This window comes from Mustela erminea, chromosome 17, assembly GCF_009829155.1.
Source record: "Mustela erminea isolate mMusErm1 chromosome 17, mMusErm1.Pri, whole genome shotgun sequence".
NCBI classification, from domain to species: domain Eukaryota; kingdom Metazoa; phylum Chordata; class Mammalia; order Carnivora; family Mustelidae; genus Mustela; species Mustela erminea.
Window position 1 is genome coordinate 28,112,166 of NC_045630.1, and position 26,645 is coordinate 28,138,810.

A 26,645-nucleotide genomic window follows, 5' to 3' on the forward strand; every position below is an offset into this window, starting at 1 on the left:
CTGAGCAGCTGGGGACTCAATCCCAGGACCCTGAGATAGTGACCTGAGCCCAAGGCAGACACCTAACCAACTGAGCCACCCAGACCCCTAGTGCCACTATTATTAAAAAATACAAAGTTTAACTTTCCAAAATACCTATGAGTTTTTACTCAAAACAGAGCTTTTTTTGGAACCTCCATACTGTTTTCCAGAGTGGCTGCACCAGCCTGCATTCCCACCAACAGTGTAGAAGTTGAAAATCGAGCTACCCTACGACCCAGCAATCACACTACTGGGTATTTACCCTAAAGATACAAACATAGGGATCCAAAGGGAAGTGCACCCCAATGTTTATAGCAGCAATGTCCACATTAGCCGAACTATGGAAAGAGCCTAGCTCTCCATCAACAGATGAATGGATAAAAAAGATGAGGTACATATATACAAAATGGAATACTATGCAGCCATTTTTTAAAAAAATGCAAAATCTTGCCATTTGCAATGACACGGATGGAACCAGAGGGTATTATGCTAAGTGAAATAAGTCAATCAGAGAATGACAATTATATGATCTCACTAATATGAGGAATCTGAGAAACAAGACAGAGGATCATAGGGGAAGGGAAGGAAAAATGACATAAGTTGAAACCAGAGAAGGAGACAAACCATAAGAGACTCTTAATCTTAGTAAACTGAGGGCTGCTAGAGGGGTTGGGGGGGAAGGGAGGGGGTGGCTCGGTGATGGACATGGGGGAGGAGGATATGTGCTATGGTGAGTGCTGTGAATTGTGTAAGACTGATGATGGACAGACATGTACCCCTGAGGCAAATAATACATTATATGTCAATAAGAAAAGCACTTTGAACAGTTTTTAATACCAAGTTAGCATTCATACAAACACCAAAACTCAGCGTATTTAGACTTAAGTGATAGAAAAAAGTGACAAAAACCAAAGATGATATGTTAATGCTCTGTAACAGCAAACTAAATTATTTTATTTTGCTTTCAGCCCATCAAATGATTAGGATTCTATCTACCTCCATGAAGACTATGGATAAAAATGAAGAAGGGAAGAAAGGAAAAGAAAGGAGGCAAGTGTCTACCAATGTCAGTTAAGGAACACTGTCTCTTAACTAAACTTTTGCTGTTAAAAATGAAAAAGTGGGGGCGCCTGGGTGGCTCAGTGATTTAAGCCTCTGCCTTTGGCTCAGGTCATGATCCCAGGGTCCTAGGATCAAGACTGCATCGGGTTCTCTGCTTGGCGGGGAGCCTGCTTCCCTCTCTCTCTCTGCCTGCCTCCCTACACTGCCTACTTGTGATCTCTGTCTTTCAAATAAATAAATAAAATCCTTTTTAAAAAGTGAAAAAGTGACAGTATGTCAGAAGAAGGTAAACAGAAACACAAAGAAAAGCTATAAGTCAATCATATTTTTTCAGAATATCCAAGAACATGAAAAGCTAAATTTTGTAAAAATTAGAATCCCGGTCAGTCTCACACTGAAGGAGTTAAAGCAAAAGACAGTTGAAAAAGCCAGGTGAGAAATGCTGGGATTGTTTTTCCCTCACTAACAGGATGAAGCAGAGATAGATACACAGGCATTCCTCACTATGCGCAGTATGGGGAACCATTATAATAACCACACAAGCTGAAATTGGGCAAAAGGATGTTATGATCAGTGAGGAAAATTATGATTGTTCTGCAACCTTTATTTTTGTCAAAACTTTAAAAACTCTTTGCTGTCAGTTATAAGTACACAACTGATGGAGAAAAAAAGTAAAACTTATTTATTTAGTTCTTTGCGATTTAAAACACTTAGAAACATTGACAAAGTTTTTTATTTCTTCAGAAACAATTAAGACGAGTTTGAACAGAGATTGCTTTTTCTCATGTAATTTACAACAAGAGTAAGGATTTTTTCTATGCCCTGGTAAAATTCATATTCTTTTCTAAGTTTGAATCAGCTTCCAATATTTTATCCTTTGCACTTTCAATGTTATAAAATATCTGAGGGTTCCTTTAATGTGAAGTTTTTGCTGGCATTTCCTCCAGGACATGCTTCTTTTCATCACAAGCACTTTCCTTACTTATGATGCTAAATTCATCCTCACTGCGTTCTCTGGCTGCCTATGCAGACTCCACTGAACAGTGGCAATGTCAACATTCCCAGGGTTCTATTTCTTTATAATTTCATTTACGTCTGATTCGAATCCTGCAAAGTTTTTCATATACTGCAGTAAAAGTTCTGCCATGCCATATGCATACTATCCATTGTTGTTTCCTGTCATGATGCATGAATTTTTTTTTAATTTTATTTTTTTCAGTGTTCCAAGATTCATTGTTTATGCATCACATCCGGTGCTCCATGTAATACGTGCCCTCCTTAATACCCACCACCAGGCTCACCTATCCCCCCACCTCCTCCCCTCCAACACCCTCAGCTTGTTTCTCAGAGTCCACAGTCTCTCATGGTTCATCTCCCCCTCTGATTTCCCCTAACTCACTTCTCTCCTTCTCTCAATGTTCTCTGGGTTATTCACTATGCTCCACAAGTAAGTGAAACCATGTGATAATTAATTCTCTCTGCTTGACTTATTTCACTCAGCGCAATCTCCTCCAGTCCCATCCATGTTGATACAAAAGTTGGGATTCATCCTTTCTGATGGAGGCATAATACTCCATATATGGACCATATCTTCCTTATCTATTCATCTGTTGAAGGGCATCTTGGCTCTTTCCAGTTTGGCAACTGTGGCCATTGCTGCAATGAACACTGGGGTACAGGTGGCCCTTCTTTTCACTACATCTGTATCTCTGGGGTAAATACTCAGTAGTGCAACTGCAGGGTCATAAGGTAACTCTATTTTTAATTTCTTAAGGAATCTCCACACTGCTTTCCAGTGGCTGGAAACAGTTGCTGCACCAAGTTGCATTCCCACCAACAGTGTAAGAGTGTTCCCTTTTCTCCACATCCTCTCCAACACTTGTTGTTTACTGTCTTGTTAATTTTGGCCATTCTAACTCGTGTAATCTATACTTTCAATGCCATCCCGATCAAAATTCCACTGCCATTTTTCAAAGTACTGCAACAAACAATCCTAAAATTTGTATGGAACCAGAAGAGACCCCAAATTGCTAAGGAAATGTTGAAAAAGAAACACAAAACTGGGAGCATCACATTGCCTGATTTCAAGCTTTACTACAATGCTGTGATCACCACGATAGCATGGTACTGGCACAGAAACAGACACACAGAGTAGAGAGCCCAGGTATGGACCCGCAACTCTATGGTCAACTAATCTTCGACAAAGCAGGAAAAAATATCCAGTGGAAAAAAGACAGTCTCTGCAATAAATGGTGCTAGGAAAATTGGACAGCTAAGTATAGAAGAATGAAACTTGACCATTCTCTTACAGCATACACAAAGATAAACTTGAAATGGATAAAAGACTGCAATGTGAGGCAAGAATCTATCAAAATCCTAGAGGAGAACATAGGCAGTAACCTCTTCGACATTGGCCACAGTAACTTCTTTCAAGACATATCTCCAAAGGCAAGGGAAACAAAAGCGAAAATGAACTTTTGGGACTTCATCAAGATCAAAAGCTTCTGCACAGCAAAGGAAACAGTCAACAAAACAAAGAGGCAATGCACGCAATGGGAGAAGATATTCACAAATGACAGTACAGACAAAGGGCTGACCATCCAAGATCTATAAAGAACTCCTCAAACTCAACACCCCAGAAAAACAGATAATCACATCAAAAAATGGGCAGAAGACATAAACAGACACTTCACCAAAGAAGGTATACAAAGGGCTAACAGACACATGAAAAATGTTCATCATCATTAGCCATCAGGGAGACTCAAATCAAAACACATTGAAATGCATGAATTTTTTTAAGATTACTTATTTGAGAAAGTGAGAGACAGCACACATACGGGAGGGGGGCATAGGAAGAGGGAGAGAATCCTCAAGCAGACTGCCTGCTAAGCATGAAGCTCGATGCAGGTCTCGATCCCAGGATCCTGAGATCATGACCCGAGCCAAAATCAAGAGTTGGACACTCAACCAACCAAGCCACCCAGGCTCCCCACGTGATTGTGTTCAACTGCATGCTTATATCATATTTCTTCCAAACTCAGCTAAAGAAAATGCATGATATCCAGTCTTGGAAGTATCACTCCCTTTCAATGTGGCAACAAAATTCAAAATTTTGGCTTGAATGCTAGCAAAACTATTTTTTTTTTTAATGCAGCCTTTAATCCAAAGTAGAAGTTAATGCTCCATTTCAACCCTAAGCAGCTTTCTATTCCTACTGAAACTTAAAGATGACAGTGACTTTATTGTGCTCTTTTTATTCACCAGACTTTTTCAGAACGGTTGACACCATTGCTTCATGCAGCACCTAGAGCTCTTCCTATCTTCATTCTGCTGTCATCATTTCTAAATCTTCTAAGATCATATGCAATTTCACTTTCAGCATTAGCACTTTCATTTCTTTGCTGCACATTTAACATTGTTGGCCAATTCTTTGAATTTATAGATTTGGGGGAAATGTTATAGGTTTATCACTGAGAGATAAGGAGGCAACACAGTCACACACTTTGCTATCTGGGCGTGAACTAATTAACAGATGCACTGTTACCATTTTCAACAGAATTTCAAGGAAGTGATGTGACTAGTTGCTGATCTTGAATTTATGTGGTGACTATAAACTAAAGAGTTAACAACAGAGTTTTCACTTTCTGCAATTACTCAAAATTAATACATCATGATAACAAAAATTTGAACCATGTGGCTGCAGGACTGGTATTATTTAACTAAGCCAAAGTAAAATAAATTTGTGCATTATCATAATTACAAAACAAGGACTGCTTGTACATACACAAAAGTGCTAAATATCTAGCCAAGGTTTTGCCTTCTCATGGTAGCAGTCTACCCTAATTCTACAGGCTGCTCTGATTTTCACTTATCACTCAAAACAGTCTCAGTAAAAGTCATGATTGTGGTACTAGAGATAATACTGCCAACAGTAATAACAGCAAGTGTTTATTAAGCATTTATTCTGAGTCAGGGACTATTCTAAATATTTTATAGGTATTATCTAATTTTTCCTCCCAAAATTCTTAAGAGGTATTATTCACCATCTACAAATTAGAAACCAAAGCACAGAGAAGTTAAATAACATGGCCACAGTCACTGTAGAGCCAGGACTAAAACCCAGATGAAGGACTCCATAGTTGGTGATCTTAAAAATTTTACTAACTTCAGAGCCCTCAGTCACAGGAAGAAGTCTCTCCATTAGGTTTTATAGTTATCAGCAAAAGAGTGCTAGTTGTTTTTTTCTCTCCATTCTTCAGGTGGGAAATTTTTATAGTTTTCCCCTAAGAGTACCTGGAATACTAGGACAGATCACCAGGAAAAAAATAAAATAGATGCCTGGGGGTGCCTGGGTCAGCATCTGCCTCCTGATTTCAGCTTATGTCATGATTTGAGGATTGCGGGATTAAGCCCTGCCACAGGGCACAACGTGCAGTCTACTTGAGATTCTCTCTCTCCCTTGCCCTTTGCCCTGCCCTCCTCTCATGCTCTTGCATGCGCACTCTCTCTCGCTCTCAAATAAATAAAATCTTTTTTTTAATATTTAAAATAGATACTTAGGACTGTTTTAGATCTGCTACCAGTGAAAAGAATTTAATCCACAAAGAGGTTATAGAAGAAGAGATGATTTTTTTTAAAAGATTTTATTTATTTATTTGACAGACAGAGATCACAAGTAGGCAGAGAGGCAGGCAGAGAGAGAGGGGGAAGCAGACTCCCCGCCGAGCAGAGAGCCCGATGTGGGGCTCACTCCCAGGACCCTGGGATCATGACCTGAGCTGAAGGCAGAGGCTTTAACTCACTGAACCACCTAGGCGCCCCAACACTCTCTTCCCTCCAACCCCCACCACTGATCTTTTTACAGTTTCCATAGCTTTGTCTTTTCTAGAATGTCATACATCTGCAACCAGAGTAGTCTTTTCAGATTGACTTCTTACATAGCAATATGCATTTCAGGTTCCTCCTTTCCATGGCTTGACAGCCCACTCCTTTCTAGTAATTATTCCATTCCCTGTATGTACCTTGGTTTGCTTATTCATTCACTTATTTAAAGTCATCTTGGCTGCTTCCAACTCTGGGCAATTATGAATAGAGCTGCTATAAACAAATGAACAAGCAAACAAATGCCAAATGAAGATCTGAAATTGTGGATACATATAAAAATTTGCAATTCAGAAGAGACCTCAGGTTGAGACTAAAAATTTGAAAGTCATTCATTTGTAGATATATTTAAAGTTCTATATATGAAGAGACCGGATGAGGTAACTAAGGAGAGAGTGTGGTAGAGGAAAGACTACTAAACTAATGTCATCAAGAAGGAAAAAACTGAATAAAATCTACTATACAAGTAGAAAGTTGGCCAAGAGCATGGACATTTTATCCAGAGTAATAAGAGAAAAGGCAGAATATGTAGTACAGATGAGAAAATTAGTATAAAAGGTGATGGTAATATCAAAAGTTCTAGGGCGCCTGGGTGGCTCAGTCATTAAGCAGCTGCCTTCAGCTCGTGTCATGGTCCTGGGGTCCTGGAATCGAGTCCCATGCTGGGCTCTCTGCTCAGCAGGAAGCCTGCTTCTTCCCCTCCCATTCCCCTCACTTGTGTTCCCTCTCTCACTGTCTCTCTGTCAAATAAATAAAATCTTAAAAAAAAAAAAAAGTTCTACTACTGTTTCTGTTATCATCAATAAGAGATCACTGGTTCAGAGTAAACGTGGTAGAAGACATGGTGGACACTTAAAGAGCAGGTGTGAAACAGCCTAAGAAAGAGATGAAATAGCTTGTCCAGTAAAATGAAATAGGGATGCCAGCAACACAAATGTACACCTGAGGCTATGGTCATGAACCTCGAGTGACGCCAATCAGCATGGCTGTTTATCTGTTACTTCCCCAGCTGCATTCAATTCTAACAGGTGTTGGTACAAAGGAGCAGAAAGCTTAGAGATGGCAATATGCCAGGCAAGTGGAAAAATGGAAAAGAGAATAAGGGAGATGTGGGAGTATAATTTATAAAGATAGATAATGGAATCTAAATTAGGACAGAGATAAGTAAAAAAACCAAACATGAAGCAAGTGAGTGAAGGACAGCAAATCATGATGGGACTACAGATTATTAGTCTCAGTGAGATCAAAGAATTAATGGACTTGAGAAAATGAGAATGAATTAGAGAGATAAAAGGTAGTGATCAGACAGTGGGATACCTTATATTGAGACTATGAAGGGAGTGCGGTCATTGGTAATGACAAATTCCAGAGTATGATGGTGGAAGTAGATAGTTGAGGAAGGGAGAAAAGGTCTGTAGACAAGAAGAAGTCAAGAAACTAAGAAGCTAGGTTATTAGGAAAATCATCTGCATAGATACTGAAACTGCCAAAACTTAGGATAAGCCTAATAATTAGAGAATGATAGAGAGCCAGGGGCTAAAATCTTCAAAGAATGATGCAAATCCCAAGGATATGTAGATAACTGCGACAAGAGAGGCTGGGAGATGGGAAAGTCTAAGAGCATCAACTTCAAAGCTGTGAGTTTTCAAAGAGGGAAGAGGAAAACAGTCCAGAAGGAGCAGGGACATGCAAGAAGGATACGCATACATCTCCAGGCCAAAGATACAGGGATGGGAGGAGAGGAAACAGCCCTCGCTCGAAAAGATTATAAAGGAAGCAGCAGACTCAGTTGAAAGCCCAGTTTGTATAAAGTGAAGGTAACATTCAGAAATCAGGTTGAGAAAGAGGGTAACTGTGCTGTGATGCGTTATGAGTTCCAGAGTGTAGAATGGAATGTTCCAGAAGCTGGGTAAAGGTGGAAGATGAGTTTCAGAAGACAGGATATCCAGGGGATCAGGATTTGAGTACTGATGGAAAATCCAGGAGTCCTGGACTTCTTACAAGGCCTGAAAGAAACAGGCAAAACAAACAGATTTCAGCAAAGTTGAAGACTGAGGATGAGAAGAAGGAGGGTCTTGGCAAGAGCATGTAGAGCTCTGGAATACCATTTTAGTCCAGTTCAGGACAACCAAGGTGCACGAGTCAAGGAAGGGGCAGTACTGCCAGAGAAATATGGACAACCTTTCCTATTATTGATGGAGGGCAGGGTAGGAATGGGAACAGAATATATGAGTGTGGAGGAGTTTTGACTTGAAGGGCGTCAAGGAAAGATAACTACTTCTGGGTATCCAAAAACACACTGGATTAATGAGTCTGCAGAATTGTAAACCCAAAACCGTATCTACTGTGCATTAGTTCATAACCTCATCTCACAAATGCTACTGCTCCCTAAAAGACAAGATCCAAAACAGCTGTCCTATAACCACATAAAGAGACCTTCAAATAGGCTAATGCTCATTTTCTACAATCAATAAAAGCTACATACAAATACACCCCCCAAGGAAGAAAATAGTTAATTTTAAATGTGATTCTTACATGAAAAACTAGCCACAACAAAATGCTCTTGTGTTGGGACTTATCAAGACCACTCCAGGTTGGAAGATTTGCTAGGAGGACCCCAGGACTCAGCACTGAGTTGTACTTATGACGATGATTTATTAGAGTGAACAGACACAAAGCAAAATCAGCAAAAGGAAAGGTGCACAAGGTGAAGTTCAGAGTCCTCTCCCTGTGGATTCACTGAGGACACATTTAATTTCTCCAGCAATGAGTTGTGACATGTGTGAAAAGTTGTTTACCAGAGAAAGTCAGAGACTCAGTGTCAAGGTTTTTACTGGGAGCTGGTCACACAGGCATCCTTTGGCTGGAACATAACAACATTCCAGTTTCCAGAAAAAGCAAGTGTTCAGCATAAATCATGCTGTTTCTACAAACAGTTTAGGCACTCACCAGTTCTGGGAATGGTGGGACCCTTTCTGAAATCCAAGTTTTCAGATGGCTTTCAAGAACCAACCCTGCAATTCCTACATTTAAGAACAGCAATTTCAGCTCCACTTCTGTAGAGCCCTATCTTCATATTTACATTCTAAGTAAGGAGAACTTTAATATAATACAATGTCATCTGTGTGTAAAATAATATAGATTCCTCAGGAGCTCAATTCCATTTAAAAGGCTTAAATCAAGTGATATTAAGCTTTGATTAGTTATCAAAAGAATAACAATCTTCTACAGTACAGTGGAATAATGAAGTAACTCATCAAAATATACGAACTTTAAAGGAAACATGTGAATACCCACATGAGAGGGGCATCTGGGTGGTGCAGTCAATTAAGCATCTGACTCTCGATTTCAGCTCAGGTCATGATTTCAGGGTTGTGAGATCGAGACCCACGTCCAGCTCTGCGTTAGGCATGCAGCCTGCTTAAGATTCTCTCTCCCGGGACACCTGGTTGGCTCAGTTGGTTAAGCAACTGCATTCGGCTCAGGTCATGATCCTGGAGTCCCGGGATCGAGTCCCGTATAGGGCTCCCTGCTTAGCGGGGAGTCTGCCTCTCCCTCTGACTCTCCCCCTTCTCATACTCTCTCTCTCTCTCTCAAATAAATAAAATCTTTAAAAAAAAACTTAAAAAAAAAAAAAAAAAGATTCTCTCACCCTAGGGGCATCAGGGTGACTTCATGGGTCATGGTCCCAGGGTCTTGGGACCAAGGCCTGCATCGGGCTCCCCGCTCAGCAGGAAGCCTGCTTCTTCCTCTCCCACTCTCCCTGCTTGTGTTTCTGCTCTCACTGTGCTGTGTCTCTCTCTGTCAAATAAACAAAATCTAAAAAAAAAATTCTCTTCCTCTCCTTCTGCCCCTTCACCCCCCTTTAAAAAAAAAAAAAAAAAGAAAAATCATGAGAATAAAAGGGATGAGGAAACATTAAAACACAGTCAAACTAGAAAAAAAACAAATTAATATTTAAAGTACAAATACAAGACTTCACATATAACTTAACTTTTGTTGACTGCCTAATGTCCTACTAAATAAAAATAACATTTTACGTACTTCTTCCTCCCTCGTCTCTTCAAATGAAACAAAGATCTTTAAAAGAGAAAAAAACAACTTTCATTATAAAGAAGGATAAAACATTAGTATTTAAGCTATGCTTACTAGTGACAAAATCATTGTATTTACAGATACTTAATCCCTCTCCTTGCACCTTCCCACAAAAATAAGTCATACAGAAGAGTCAAATGAAAAAACACTCAGAATGGAAATGGGCATATGGCAAAAGTCATTAAATAGTTTTTATCCTTGCCATTATCACTATTATGAAAGCAAAAAAAAATTTTTTTAAAAAGTAAAAAAGAAAAAGAAAAACAAAGCCAAGAAAAAAGAAAAAAAAACCACAAAAACAAAAAACAAAACAAAAAAACCTATCTAAAATAACCAGGAACACCTGGTGGCTCAGTCAGTTAAATGTCGGATTCTTGATTTCAGGTCATGATCTCAGGGATCATAATGTCAAGCCCTGCATCAGATTCCACACTGAGTGTAGAGCCTGCTTGAGATTCTCTCCCTCTCTCTCTCTCTGTTCCTCCACCCCCTTTAAAAAAAAACAAAAACCTACCTAAAATAACAATTTTCTTCCCAGCCTCCACCCTGCCCAGAAATGTATTTAAAACTTCACCTATGGGACTGGTTGGTCTTATCAGGTATTAATTCAATTAGCAAGTCAAAGTCCAATTAGGAGAGAAAACACAATCATTTGAACAGGAAAAGTTTATTATCAAGAATTACTAACTATAATAGGAGAGTAACAGTAAAGAGAATTCTAAAGAATACCTCAAGCCTAAGGGAGAGTACACCAGGAAAGAGTACTTGGGAGGAGGATCCTCTCCCTACAGCTGGTATTCTATCCTTACTAGAGAAAGTACGACTGCAGTACAGTGGATGGCAAAGTTTGCTAGACTGAGCTGGGCCACAAGCAAACAGGAAACAGCCCACGTCAGTGCAGGCAGCCAAGTCTGCCAGTACGTGAACAAAAGCAATCAGAGGTCCCAGAGCCAGCTCACTGGCAGAATGTTGTGAGGGCTGAGGCCCACAGTAAGAACGTGCTGAGCCAGGACCGGGATTCTGAGCTCGAGGAGGGAGTGTGTGCACTGGCTGCACAGCTGGAACACACCACTGGATGTTCCCAGCAAGGAGCAAGAAACCACCACAGCACACCAGAACCAAAGACCCGTCCCCCAGCAGTGTCTCTCTAGCACCCTCTACTGGCTCAATGTAATATTGTGCTTCCTGCAAACAAATTTCGCTCCACCAAAAATAAAAGAGGGTAGATTTGGAACCAAGAGATAATAAATTGATAACTGGCAGAGGATACAGTTAAAATACCCCACTTCTCCTAATTAGAACCCTAGTTTTGGGATGCCTGAGTGGCATCGGCCTCTGGCTCAGGTCATGATCTCAGGGTCCTGGGCTCCCTGGGAGTCAACATCTCCCTCTGCTTCTCTCCCCACTCATGCACCCACAGTCTCACTCTCTCAAATAAATGAAGAAAATCTTGGGGAAAAAAAGAACCCTAAATTTCTTAAACCAACGAATTAAGTTATTTTCTAATGTAAGTTGAGAATGTAAATTAGTTTATCCACTATGGAAAAATATGGATGCTCCTCTAAAAATCAAAAACAAATCTACCATACAATCTGAAAATCCCATCTCTGGGTATACAACCACGGAAATGAAAATAGGATATCAAAGAGATAAATGCACTCCCATGTTCACTGCAACATTATTCACAACAGCCAAGATATAAAAACAACCGAAATGCTTGTCAGTGGATGACTGGATCAAGATGTGGTACAGGGATCCAACGGGATATTATTCAGTCCGGAGGAAAAAAGAAATCCCACCATGTGTGACAACAGAAATGGACTTGAGGACACTATGTTAAGTGATATAAACGAGGAAAAGAAAGACAAATACTGTATGATCTAAACTTATATGTGGAATCTAAAAGAGCCAAACTCATGAAAGCAGGGCATAAAAGGATGGTTATCAGGAGATGGAGGGGGGAACAGGAAAGATGCTGTTTAAGGACACACACTTGCAACTAGTAGAAAGTAAGGCCTAGAGACCTAATGTACAACGCAGTGAGTATAGACAACAAAACTGTATTATCATCAAACTTGCTAAGAGACGAGATCTTACGAAAAAGAAATTATAATTATGTGATGTGATAGAGGTGCTAACTATTGCTATGAGGGCAATCATAGCACAACATATAAATACATCAAAGAAAGAAAGAAAAGAAAACTCAAAGAAGACAGCTGAGTAAGTTCAGAGAACAGCTTTTAAAATATTATGGAGGGGTGCCTGTGTGGGTTGGTTGGGCATCTGGCTCTTGATTTTGGTGCAGGTCATGATCTCGTGGTCATGAGATCCAGCCCCACACTGGGCTCCAAGCTGGGCATGAGGGCCTGCTTGGGATGCTCTCTCTCCCTCTCCCCTGCCCCACTCAAGCTCACTCATGTGCACACATGCTCTCTCTCTCAAAATAAACAAACAAACAAAATAAAATATTACCGAGACTTCTGGTCACCCCACCAATTTTTTCTCATTTTAGGATGGAGAAGAATGATATCCTTTAAGAAAAATTATTAGAACATCTAAAGCTTTTGATTTCATAATCATAATTGTATATCTTTCCATAAAAGATATAAATCATAATTTTATATCTTTCCATAAAAGATATAAATCAAACTAACATCTAGGCAGCCTGAAGTCAGTGACTTGAGCTTCTTTCTAAATAAAACAGTAACTTGCTAGAGTGAGGATAAAAATAAATGCTAGGTAAATCCAGCAAAAGACCTTCAGAATGGTCAAACATCAAATTAGATCAGCCCAAAAATAATAAACAGTTGAAGTTCTACCATTCCCCAACTCCAGTGGTATCAAATCATACTGGAAAATTATTCTGAGAGAAAAAGAGCCCCAGGTGGTTTTTATTTTCAGTACTCCTTAGCTTGGAAATCTTTCCCTCCAGAAAATAACACAAGGAAAGGTACCTGTCAATCACTCATGCTATGAAGTATGGCACTTAACACATGAATTTCTCATCATATGGTTTTCACTGTAAGCCAGCAAGCACAAATTAAGAAGCGAGGCAGCATATACTACCAAAACCAGTACATCTCTGAATCACTCCACAAATGATCAAACTATCTTCTGTTAATGATGTGTTATGTATTTTTTAAAGTATATGTAATGGTTGTAATTCCCCCAAATTAGGATCAAAGTGACTCATGGAAATCCCTTTTTGCTCATAGTGTGGCCCACGTTACTCAGTACAAACAGAGTTATATGCTTATGACAAATCTAGTCATTGCGTTCTGCTTGCTGTATCAATATTTCATTTTGATTCACATAGCAAGCATCAGGGCAGATCCCTGGGAAGAGAGCAATCAGACAGACATAAACGCTGAAGCCAAAAATCTCTTCCCAACTAACCTTCCACGAGGCCTGAAATTGCCATCATTAAAACACCACTTCTCATTTACAGTAGCCCATCTGCAAAGTATGTATGGTATTATTGTCCTGAATCATTTTATTACAAAATACTAGTCAAAAAACTAATACCGCAAAAACTGAAAAACTCACTTGTCAAGTATGAGGCATAACCAACAATCTACCTAAAGCACTGAAGTAGGCATGATGTAATAGTGATGGTAAAAGTGTATTCTAAACATTATATAAAACTTTAAAAAAAATCTGGGGCGTCTGGGTGGCTCAGTTGGTTAAGCATTTGCCTTCAGCTCAGGTCCTGATCCCAGTGTCCTGGGATCGAGCCCTACATTGGGCTCTCTGCTCAGCAGGGAGCCTGCTTCCCTTCCTCTCTCTCTCTCTCTGTCAAATAAATAAAATCTTTAAAAATAAAATAACTTTAAAAATCTGTATCAATTCAGTAGTTTGTCAGAAATTTTTTCTCACTATTTCTACATGTGATGATTACCAAAAATCACAGAAATGTCTGCTGGTCAGACACACAGATGACTGCCATTTCCGCTCTGGAAATACAAAAAGAGCTTGACCTGATCAAATCCGCACACTTTAACATTTTAACTGAGGGCCCACAATAACCAGGTTTGCTCTTCTCACACATCTCAGATGACAACCGTCTTGCTTCCTCCCATCAATTATTACTGTTGGCTTTCTCTTCTACAAATCAGTCAGCATTTTTTCCCACGTCATGGTGTCCCTGGGTTTGAAGTCCCTGAACAATCACCTGGATGCCCCAACATCTATATTCTCACTTTCAAATTCTGCTCACAATATGACAATACCAGGGCGCCTGGGTGGTTCAGTGGGTTAACCCTCTGCCTTCAGCTCAGGTCATGATCCCAGGGTCCTGGGATTGAGCCCCGCATCAGGCTCCCTGCTCCACGGAGAGCCTGCTCCCTCCCCCTACCGCCTGCCTCTCTACCTAATTATGATCTCTCTCTTTCTGTCAAATAAATATATAAATAAAAATTTTTAAAAATATGACAATACCAATTCATTTATCTCCTAACTGGCTTGATTAATTTTAAACTTAGTGGACAATCAGGATTTAGTTGGGTATAATCTTAAAGAGGACACACTCAGAAACCAGGCTTTGGTTTAAAGCCTGGCTCTACCAGTTTCTGGCCAAGTGACCCGGGTTACTTAAGCTCCTTAGCCTGTTTCATGATCCACAAAAACAGGGTAATAATTATAAAGCCTTCCTCACATGTTGTTATGGCAACGGTAGCCTGGCCATCACAGTAAGGGCTCAATAAATGTTGGCCGGGGGCGCCTGGGTGGCTCAGTGGGTTAAGCCGCTGCCTTCGGCTCAGGTCATGATCTCAGGGTCCTGGGATCGAGTCCCACGTCGGGCTCTCTGCTCAGCAGGGAGCCTGCTTCCCTCTCTCTCTCTGCCTGCCTCTCTGCCTACTTGTGATCTCTCTCTGTCAAATAAATAAATAAAATCTTTTAAAAAAATAAATAAATAAATGTTGGCCATTACTACTTTCTCTCTTCTGTCCAGTTCCAAATAAAGCTCAATGTAAAATCCAACACAGATCACCAACAAGACTATTAGAAACTTTCAAGATATGAAGGCAGTCTTCACATGTTCTCCAAACAGGGAAGGAGTCTATCAGGTGCAGTGTTCTACTGCTACTACTACAATGAGTTTGGTCAATACTCTATGTAATACTTTTTTATACTTGTTATTCATTTTTCAACAAGTTTTGAAAGAGGCAGTAGAGAGTAAGAATATGTATTCTGATACCAGATGGACTCCGTTCAAATATTAATTGTATGACCTAGGCAAGTTATCGAACCTCTCTGTGCCTCAGTTTCTTCAAGAGTTTCTTCAAGTGTAAAATGAAAATAGTATCACCGATGCCTCTACAACCATATCGAGCACAGAAGTGCTATGTAAGGGTTAAGTAGCTAACCACAAAGTTCTGTGTTGCTAGCATTATGCTAGATATTGTAGATTCTGAGATAGAAAGTCCAGTTTAATTTATCAAATACTTACACAGAAAGAAGGCTTGAGCCCCTGAATACACAGGGAAATGGATTCTTTTAGGAAAAAAATACTTTTTGAAGAAAGTCCAAACATTGAAAATTAGCATCTGGGGTAGGTGATGGATGGATGCACTGTGAGGTTCAATATATTATTTTCTACTTTTGCACATGTTGCAAATTTTACATACATAAAAGTTGCTTTTGAAAATGATAAATCACTTTCGCTTTCTGAAGATAAGCCAAAATTATGTAATTTGGGGGTTTTTTCCACACCAGTGTCTTTTTTTAAAAATTAACATATAATATATTATTTCCCCCAGGGGTACAGGTCTGTGAATCATCAGTCTTACACACTTCACAGCACTCACCACAGCCCATACCCTCCCCAATGTCCGTAACCCAAACACCCTTGTATACTCCCTCTCCCCCCAGCAACCCTCAGTTTGTTTTGTGAGATTAAGAGTCTCTTATGGTTTGTCACCCTGCCGATCCCATCTTGCTTAATTTTTTCCTTCCCTACCCCCCAAAATCCCTGCCCTGCCTCTCAAATTTGTCATATCAGGGAGATCATAAGATAGTTGTCTTTCTCTGATTGACTTATTTCACTCAGCATAATACCCTCTAGTTCCATCCATGTCGTTGCAAATGGCAAGATTTCATTTTTTGATGACTGCAGAGTATCCCATTGTGTATATATACACCACATCTTCTTTATCCATCATCTGTTGACGGACATCTAGGATCTTTCCATAGTTTGGCTATTATGGACATTGCTGCTATAAACATTCGGGTACATGTGCCCCTTTGGATCACTACATTTGTATCTTTAGGGTAAATACCCAGTAATGCGATTGCTGGGTCATAGGGAAGCTCTATTTTCAACTTTTTGAGGAACCTCCATGCTGTTTTCCAGAGTGGCTGCACCAGCTTGCATTTCCACCAACAGTGTAGGAGGGTTCCCCTTTCTCCACATCCTCGCCAGCATTTGTTGTTTCCTGTCTTGTTAATTTTAGCCATTCTGACTAGTGTGAAGTGGTATCTCACTGTGGTTTTGATTTGTATTTGCTGACGCCAAGTGATGTGGAGCACTTTTTCATGTGTCTGTTGGCCATCTGGATGTCTTCTTTGCAGAAATGTTTATTCATGTCTTCTGCCCATTTCTTGACTGAATTATTTGTTCTTCGGGTGTTCAGTTTAATAAGTTCTTTATAGATTTTGGATACTAGCCCTTTATCTGATATGTCATTTGCAAATACCTTCTCCCATTCTCTCAGTTGTCTTTTGGTGACTGTTTCCTTTGCTGTCCAAAAGCCTTTGATCTTGATGAAGTCCCAATAGTTCACTTTTGCCCTTGCTTCCCTTGCCTTTGGTGATGTTTCTAGGAAGAAGTTGCTGCAGCTAAGGTCGAAGAGGTTGCTGCCTGTGTTCTCCTCAAGGTTTGTGATGGATTCCTTTCGCACATTGAGGTCCTTCGTCCATTTTGAGTCTATTTTTGTGTGTGGTGTAAGGAATTGGTCCAGTTTCATTTTTCTGCATGTGGCTGGCTGTCCAATTTTCCCAACATCATTTGTTGAAGAGACTGTCTTTTTTCCATTGGACATTCTTTCCTGCTTTGCTGAAGATTAGTTGACCATAGAGTTGAGGGTCTATTCTGGGCTCTCTATTCTCTTCCATTGATCTATATGTCTGTTTTCGTGCCAGTACCATATTGTCTTGATGATGATAGCTTTGTAATAAAGCTTGAAGTCTGGAATTGTGATGCCACAAACTTTGGCTTTATTTTTTAACATTCCTCTGGCTATTTGAGGTCTTTTCTAGTTCCATATAAATTTTAGGATTATTTGTTCCATTTCTTTGAAAAAATGGATGGCATTTTGATAGGGATTGCATTAAACATGTAGATTGCTTTAGGTAGCATAGACATTTTCACAATATTTGTTCTTCCAATCCATGAGCATGGAATATTTTTCCATTTCTTTTTGTCTTTCTCAATTTCTTTCATGAGTACTTTATAGTTTTCTGAGTACAGATTCTTTGCCTCTTCGGTTAGGTTTATTCCTAGGTATCTTATGGTTTTGGGTGCAATTACAAATGGGATCGACTCCTTAATTTCTCCTTTTTCTGTCTTGTTGTTGGTGTGTAAAAATGCAACTGATTTCTGTGCATTGATTTTATATCCTGATGCTTAACTGAATTCCTGTATAAGTTCTAGCAGATTTGGAGTGGAGTCTTTTGGGTTTTCCACATAAAGTATCAGTCATCTGCAAAGAGTGATAGTTTGACTTCTTCTTTGCCAATGTGGATGCCTTTTATTTCTTTTTGTTGTCTGATTGCTGGGCTAGGACTTCAAGTATTATGTTGAATAGCAGTCACACCAATGTCTTTCAATTACAAACTTTGTCAGGAGCAGTTTGAGGCAGAGGTGTTAAGAATTCTCTAGACAAGACTGCCATCTAGTGGATCACCTTAAATTCCACTATTTACATTTTGTTATTTAAACACCTTAAATACCGCATATAATCTACTAAAAGGCAAGATTCTTTTCTCCAAAAAACATAAATCTGAATCACTTCTCAGCCTTTTGGCTGAGACCAAGTGCAAAAAAGACAAATCTGAGTATTTACAAAATGTCCCATATCACAGGAAATTCAGTCTGTTATGCTGAATGAAGTACTGTTTGTGGAAGAACCCTTAGCTGAAGCTATCTCAGTCAGTTTTAGTTTGGATATTTATAGAGGTGATCAGCTAAAATGTGTTTTAAAAAAATGGTGGGGGTGGCAAAGAAACTTAGCATGAGTTTAATAATTACTGCTAGATATATGAACCCAGAGTTGTTAGACAGTATCATCAAGATCAATTATATTAACATAAAAGCAATATAGTAAGTGGTCATATATGGAATTAAATTTTTTAAAATAATTCTAATGCTATACAAATAGGCACCTGTGGCTTAGCAACAATAGCCACATATATTGCTCAAAAAAGTGCTTTATCTCAGATAACTTAAGCAGATGTTGAGATAATGAGCTCTGGAAAAATGCCTCAAAATTATTCAGAAAGTAGAATGATGATGAAGACAATGATGTTGAAGATTACGGAGTCTGAAAAGTTGGCTTCTGAATATGAGGGTGGCCAGAAAGCCCCATTTCTATGTTATTATTTCCTGTAATATATTCAGAATACATGTGTAAATGTTTAAGCTAATGAAGAAAACATTCTAAGTAGGCATTCAACTGTTTTACTCATATTCATCAAGGTTTCAAGTTGACCAAAGCTGGAGCTTCTCATTAGGAACAGGAAGGATTGCCTCAAATACAAGCATAGCACAAGCCTCTATTATAGAGACATAATATGCCATTAATCATAAAACTCCAAAATTTTTCAATAATGATTATTAAAAGTTAAATTACTCAACACCTAATACTTCCTTACGCATGTTACTACAGACGTATTAAATGGAAAGCTGCCTTTTGTTATGCCAGAAAGAAGTTCTGGGGGCATGTCTTACGGATGCAGGATGTGAAGAGACTCCCAGTGGCAAATTCTGGACAATCTGAACACCAAAATAATTAAGTTCTGTAGTAAATTATAAAGTACTGTGGGGAGGGAGAAATTCAGGAGTCTATACCAATAACAAATACATAAGTGGAGATCTTTGGCTTACATCAGAATGCCAAGGGCTGACTGCCAAATCTAGAGAAAGTACAGGAGACGGAAAATTGTAATTTTGCATTCCTCACAGTTAAGACTGAATCAGACAAGATCAGACAAGAATCATGAATGAATGCTAACTTAAGAAGAAAATTTTGATGAGAAGCAGGATATTTTCATATATCTCCCCACAGACTGCTTACTAGTTGCAAGGGAGGGGGACAAAAGAAGGAATTACAGTGAAGAAATCAGACATTCTGACAAATTCTGGCAATCAAAATGAACATCGCCAGTGAGGGACAGATGGTTATCAGATGGTTGTAAGGCACCTTCAAATGTGATCCACAGTGACAGAAACATCACCTACGCAGCAATAAATAACTTGGGTCTAATCACACAGAAGTATCAGATAAACCCCAAATTAGCAATGCTGTATTAAAAAGAGGAAAAATGGGTGTATTCTTTAAAAACGTCCATGTCATAAGAGACAGAGAAAGGCTGTGGAAATTTTCCAGATTAACGAAAGTCAAAGACATATGGCAACTAAATGCAACCTGACCCTAGCCCGAACCCTGAACTAGAGAGGGAGAGGATGCTACTGGGTTAACGGACAAAACTGGAGACAAGTCGCAGTTTAGACAAAAAGTATCGTATGTGCTTATATTAGAGCTAACCCAATACTTATTTTTAGGAAATACACATTTCCTAAGAAAGTACACAGGAATAAGATGCCGTGGTGTGCGTAACTTAAATCGTTCAGAAAAACGATTATATGGGTGTGTGCATACAGGTAGATAAGTAGGTAGGTAAAGACTGAGAGCTAGAAGAGAGAGACTGAGAAAGTGGGTGCAAAGTAAGTGGGGTAAAATGCTCCCCACAAGTGATTCTGAGTACACAGGTGTTCTCTGTAGCAATTTTATTTTATTTTTTTTAACCTCATCTGTAAGTGTGAAATTGCCTATTTCCGAATAAAAAGATTCAAACATTGCTCTGCTTACTGCTAACAACAATAAAAATTCTCATCATCCTTGTAGGACTAAAATATTCAAAATCAACAATACCTTTAATCTCCAGCTATTTTTCATGCATTTTATGACTCACAATTATTTTTTATACCACTAAAAAAGGAGAAAAGATGACAACCATAATTATAAGACAGTTTTTCTGTCTTATAGTAGCATTTTTCCTGTTATCTGGGTATGAGTAGTAAAACTCAAGGGTGGGAACAAAGCAAAGCTAAATTCCTGACATTCTAAAGAACATTCTAAAGAGATAATTGGAGGCCAGACACCTTCTCCTAGACTTAAAAGGACAGAGGTGCCCATGATGCCATCAGCCAGCACCTCAACTTGCCACCCCACCTTCATCCTAGTCTGCAGAACTGGGGGGCTGGAGGTAAGAGGTCATAGTCTACAGCAGTCTTGATGAAGAGGCTTTTCTTTCTCTTGTGACCATCACCAATTGCTTCCACTTCCTAAAGCTAAGTGAAAAGCCATTTGCTTTTATTTCTGGATTTTTGCCACTATAAAAAGGGCTATAATAAACATCCTTAAAATTATGTCCTTACACAGTAGTACTCTTCTTTTCAATAGGACAGAGTCCCTAGAATGGGACTGATACATCCAATTATAGGTGGGGTTTTTTGTTTTAATTTCTAGATGTTGTCAGATTGTTTTCAAAAAGGATGTACACACAATTCATCATTTTCCCATATCCCCACCAGCTCTACGTGTTATCTTTGTGCATCTGTTACCTTACTGCTACCTTACATACATCTTCCTGTTTATTCATGAATAGTGACATATGTTTTATGCATATATATGTTTATTAGCCATGTGAATAGCTTTCCTGTAATTTGTTAATTCATACTCTTATTTTCCCTTTTTCTGCAAATTTTTAAGAAATTTATGTATATTATAGATATTAACCTTTCATCTGTCATTTACAGTACAAATACTTTTTCCAGAACTATCATTTGTTATTCTTTGTTTATGGTATCTTTTGTCCTACAAGATTTTTTTGTTTTTATATGACAAATGTTAACGAATACATAAATGCACACATACATATATATATTTATGTATTTGTTAATATTGTTAATATATAATATATATATATATGTGTGTGTGTGTGTGTTTATATATTTAAAAGATATGTATCTATCTTAAGCCCCTGACATCCCGGTTACTAAATCTAATTTTTAATTATCAGAGACGATTGAGAATTTAAAGCATTTGTCCTATATATAAATAAGGGACAGCAGGAAAAAGAGATATAACCAAACAGAGGTGAAGCAGTTATTACTGGGGGAAGATAAAATTCAAGTTTATTTCTTCCGTCAACTGAGATTTTCAATGAACCAGTTAAATCTAACTTATTTAAGTGGATACAGCATTAAGATTCTCATTCTCATTTTTTTTTAAGATTTTATTTATTTATTTGACAGAGAGAGATCACAAGTAGGCAGAGAGGCAGGCAGAGAGAGAGGAAGGGAAGCAGGCCCCCTGCTGAGCAGAGATCCGGATGTGGGACTCGATCCCAGGACCCTAAGATCATGACCTGAGCCGAAGGCAGCGGCTTAACCCACTGAGCCACCCAGGTGCCCCTCATTCTCATTTTTTTTTTTTAATTTTATTTATTTGACAGACAGAGAGAAATCACAAGTAGGCACAGAGGCAGGCAGAGAGAGGGGAGAACGCAGGTTCCCTGCAGGGAGCCCGATGTGGGGCTCGATCCCAGGACCCTGAGATCATGACCTGAGTCGAAGGCAGAGGCTTTAACCCACTGAGCCACCCAGGCGCCCCCCTCATTCTCATTTTTAAATGGAGAAACTGAAGTACGGTGAAAAGACACAGTGAGTAATACAACTTAAACTCAATAGTACGTCTCTTGAAACACAACAGCAATGTCAATACAAGGTTTTGTATTGACATTTAGGAGCATTTAGGAGCAAGCTGCTTACCTTTCAATAGCTAATTCTTTGTTAGAAAGTTGCTGCACTGTAATCACAACCTTCTTCTCTATTCCTTGTTTTAATTTGAAATAAAATTTGTCTCTATCCTTAGGAACAGGACTGAAATATGCGAAAAGAACAGAAATTATCAGTACAATAACACACAAAAAAAATCTATTCCAAGGTTAGAATCTATTCTGAGGTTCAAATGAGAAAATACCCTTAGTCTTAACATGCTCTAAACTCTCATTCAGCTAGCTACAAATTTTACAGTCAGCAAAACAAAGTCATTAATTAATTTTTAAATTGGACTTGCAAGGGCCTTACACTTTATCTCTAACACAAGTTAAAACCAAGATTATTTAAAGGACACCATTTCAATTTTAATTTTAAATTTAATAAATTTAGGAATATAGCTTATTCACTTTTTAAGACTCACTATTCTGGTTTAGCTGGTTGTGTGGCCTTAAGACACTAAAACCCAAGACAAAACAAAGTGAGAAGAGCTTGCTTTAAGTATCTACCATTTGAGATAACTATAACATACTCAAGTAAATACACATAAAAATGGACAAAGAGATATGGATCAGTACAACTATAATTCTAGCCTAGACCAGACTGACTACTCTTAAGAATTAAGATAATAAATGTCTAAAATATAGGTTGTCTTATCTGAAATGAAAAATCCCCTGAACAACTTATCTAAGACTCAATGTCTATATCTACAAAAAAGCAGACAAAATATCTACCTAATAATTATTGTTAGAATTAAAGGCACATAAATGATCATTAAGAGCATAACTGTGCTCTATAATCTATTTGTGAACACAAGAAAAACATTTTAAACATACAACAGAAGAAAATGTTTAATTAAATGATGGTCAAACCACTACTGATACCATCGAAGCTGATTTTGATTAAGAACATTTTAATGGAAAAATTCTTACATAATAGAGAAAAATTATGTATATACAAGGGTATAAAAATACCCCTTAGAAATAAACAAAAGGAATAAATCAAATATTAAAACTGAGTGTGGCTGACAAAACTATACTTTTTATTCTGCATTTATTATTTTACAAATTTTTCTATAATATTGTTATTCTTAAATACTGCGAAAATCATCTACATAAAATATCTGAAAGCATGAGAGTAATGAAACATACTTATTCACCTGCCAAATATTTATCATGTTAAAGCTTTCTACGAACGTTGCATAGCTTCTGGAAGCTTTACATTAGCCAGTATTATATTTCAAGCATAATACCAACTTTTATTCTTCCCAAATAACCTCACCTAAAGTTTCCTTTTCCATCATCTTCTTTTACCTCCAAGGAGACACTGAAGGTGAACACGTCACTGTCAGGGGTAGGAATAATCGAGTCTTTAACATCAGTCACTTGTCTGGAAGAACGTTTGAATGCTGTACAGAAACTATATAAAATTCTGCTTACCTGAAAGAAAAGTGGAAATACCATTAGGCAAAGGTTTTAACTGCATTTTGCTACTCCTCTTTCCTAATTCTTGAATCTATAACTTTCCATGGTCACAATTTACTTCAGCAGATACAGTCTAAGCATACATTTATATATTTATGTTTACACAAACTATATATAAGGTATTTTATATATATTGCTTGCTTATATTCATATATGCTTATATTTATATATGTTTATATCTTGTACATAACATTTTATATACCGTTTCTTCTTTAAACTCCAGCATTTAAAATGGTAGTAAAAAGGTCTAACTAACTGAAGTTCACTGAAGGAACTATATTTATTTACAGATGTTTCTAGGTCTCAGAATATACCATATTGCAATCAATGAACGAATGGTGCTGGCTTCTAAATCGTCCCAATGAACACACAAAACAAGGTGTTAGCCTAAGTTCTCAATTTCTCTTTTCACTCCCCTCAGCTGCAGAGGGCTAGACACTGAGGCACAGAATAAAGTAAATACTGGTGTTAGCAATAAGCTGACATGGTAATGTGATCTAAAGAGATTCAAGTGTTGTTCCTCAGTGTTGCTGTGATAAAAATGCACTGCAGGATTCCCAGCTGAGATGATCTATTTATTAGTGCTAAGCCACCCTGGTGATTTCTATAAAATATATATCTATCAATGGCTTATACTCTTGCCCTACTCCGGATCCCACTCTTTTGGAAGTTATTCTCTTCCTTGGCTCCAAAAGAAGCATCAAACCATCTCAAAATTGCAAGCTTGAAGCACAAAAGAACTTCCAAATTTCTCAGGCCACCCATGGGTTGAACAATGAAACCAAGATGGAACAAGTAGAGTTTAACAAAGATCGTACGTAATCTCACATGGGGAGATACAAGAGATTCCCTTAAATATGAACAAATCCTTCCCTTTAGATAAAGTGAATTAAAATCATTCACTGAATTATGTGAGTTTAAGACTATAATATTTTGTCATTTGCTTGAAATGACCATTTACATCAACAGAATTTCTTAAAGCATGGGGTCTTTCATTTTTCTGTTTTTGTGATGTTCGTTTATATTCTGCCTTTTCTCATACAGTTTCTCACATTCAAAAATAAGTGGTCCTCAAATTTCCCACAGCGACACTTGTATCTATTAATCAATAATTACCCTAAACTGCCTTTCCATTGCCAAATTAAGCTTAACTGACTTACACACTTTTTTTTTTAAGATTTTATTTATTTAGCAGACAGAGATCACAAATAGGCAGAGAGACAGGCAGAGAGAGGGGGAAGCAGGCTCCCCGCCAAGAGCCCGATGTGGAGCTCCATCCCAGGACTCCGGGATCATGACCTGAGCCGAAGGCAGAGGCTTTAACCCACTGAGCCACCCAGGTGCCCCCTGACTTACACACTTTTAAATGTGTACAAATACTGCCTGCCAGCCTGAGGTTCACATCCAGCAGAGCACATTTGTACCACAGTGCTTGTAAAATTTTTTAAATATTTTAATATGTTACCCAACTATAATTTTATACTAATGAATAAAAACAACAAAAGCAACAAAGGACTGATATAACTAAGAAATGCAGTCCTCAACTCTTCTACAATTAAGATGACAAATTCACACATTCGTTTAATAAATATTTTTTGATCGCTCTCTGTATACTTAGTATTATTCTAGGTGCTAGGGATACAGCAGTGAATGTGGTGCTTACATTTCAGCACACGTACGTTGAACATGCTTCTGGTAGGGAAGGAGGAATCATTAGGTAAGCCAAAACCAGAAATAGCCTCAAATGGATACTTATTTGACTTAGCTCAATACTTTAAGTGGTTAGAAAAGAAAACAGAAGCAAAAAACCCACTAGAAATAAGTCATTGTTGAGTATGACTCAAGGGAAAGTGTAAATAGAAACTTTAAATCACTTTTAGTTGAGTACTCCCCATTTCCTAACATCAAACAAAATGTGAAGTCTATTATTTGCTATTTACACATTCAACTCCAGCATATTTTTAAGAAAACATTGCATGTAAATATAGGGGAACACCTGTAGATACACTGATACATTAGTAGAGTCAAACCCCAACCATATTTATTCTTTGTTCTCCTCTCCCATATCTTCTTTTTTTTTTTTTTTTTTTTTAAAGATTTTATTTATTTATTTGACAGAGAGAAATCACAAGCAGATGGAGAGGCAGGCAGAGAGGCAGGCAGAGAGAGAGGCAGGCAGAGAGAGAGGAAGGGAAGCAGGCTCCCTGCTGAGCAGAGAGCCCGATGCGGGACTCCATCCCAGGACCCTGAGATCATGACCTGAGCCGAAGGCAGCAGCTTAACCCACTGAGCCACCCAGGCGCCCCTCTCTCCCATATCTTCTAACTATTTCGTTTTCTTTATATAAGAGCTATCAGCAAGCCTGCCACATCAGGACACACCAAAAAAGTCATGGAGCTTGGCAAATTCTAAAGTAGATGGCAAGGCTCAGCAATTTCTCTTTAAAAGGTTTTTAAGTATATGGGGCTGAGCCAGAGTAGTTAAGAATGACTAGGAGGTGGGGGAGGCAGAGGAATCAGACTACACTTTTCTCTTTTTAGACATAGGATACAGCAGTACATTAACAGCAATCAAACTACATTTCATCCTCACCACGTCTTATAGCTGCCACTCCCAACAACAAGGTTAAAATCATTTGTGAATTCTAGAGTCTATGAGTAGCTGGAATGGTGACCCAATGATTGGCAAGGTACAGTATCTTCAGGAAAAATGATTATCGATGTCTATAGTTATTGAAACAAATTGGGTAACCAACTACACCATGAAAAGAATATTAAAAACATACACCACGGTCCAACATTTCTATACATGTCACACTATTAAACATACACACACACACACACACACACACACACACACAAATAATCTAGAATAGGCATATTCTTTGCAGAAGGGAAGCTTTATTGACAAAAAATACAGTACAATTTTCCCCCAGAAAGCTATACCTACGGAAAGTACTAATTAAACACAAAAGTATCTGTTGGGGTTCTTGATTATAAAGAGGTAGGAGGAGAGCACACATAGGTATGTAGAAAGGAGATATA

At 38.4% G+C, this 26,645-nt stretch overlaps 1 protein-coding gene across 8 annotated transcripts in view; it reads right to left on the minus strand.

Moving 5' to 3' along the window:
* RABGAP1L (RAB GTPase activating protein 1 like) overlaps nt 1–26,645 on the minus strand; it is a 765,799-nt gene that overhangs the window by 637,720 nt on the left and 101,434 nt on the right. For all 8 annotated transcript variants that reach the window (XM_032317419.1, XM_032317418.1, XM_032317421.1 and 5 more), the window contains 2 exons: nt 23,399–23,556; nt 22,112–22,222 (listed from right to left, as the gene is read on the minus strand). In XM_032317419.1, coding sequence (XP_032173310.1) covers nt 22,112–22,222; nt 23,399–23,556 — 269 coding nt within the window. The remainder of the gene's footprint in view (nt 1–22,111; nt 22,223–23,398; nt 23,557–26,645) is intronic.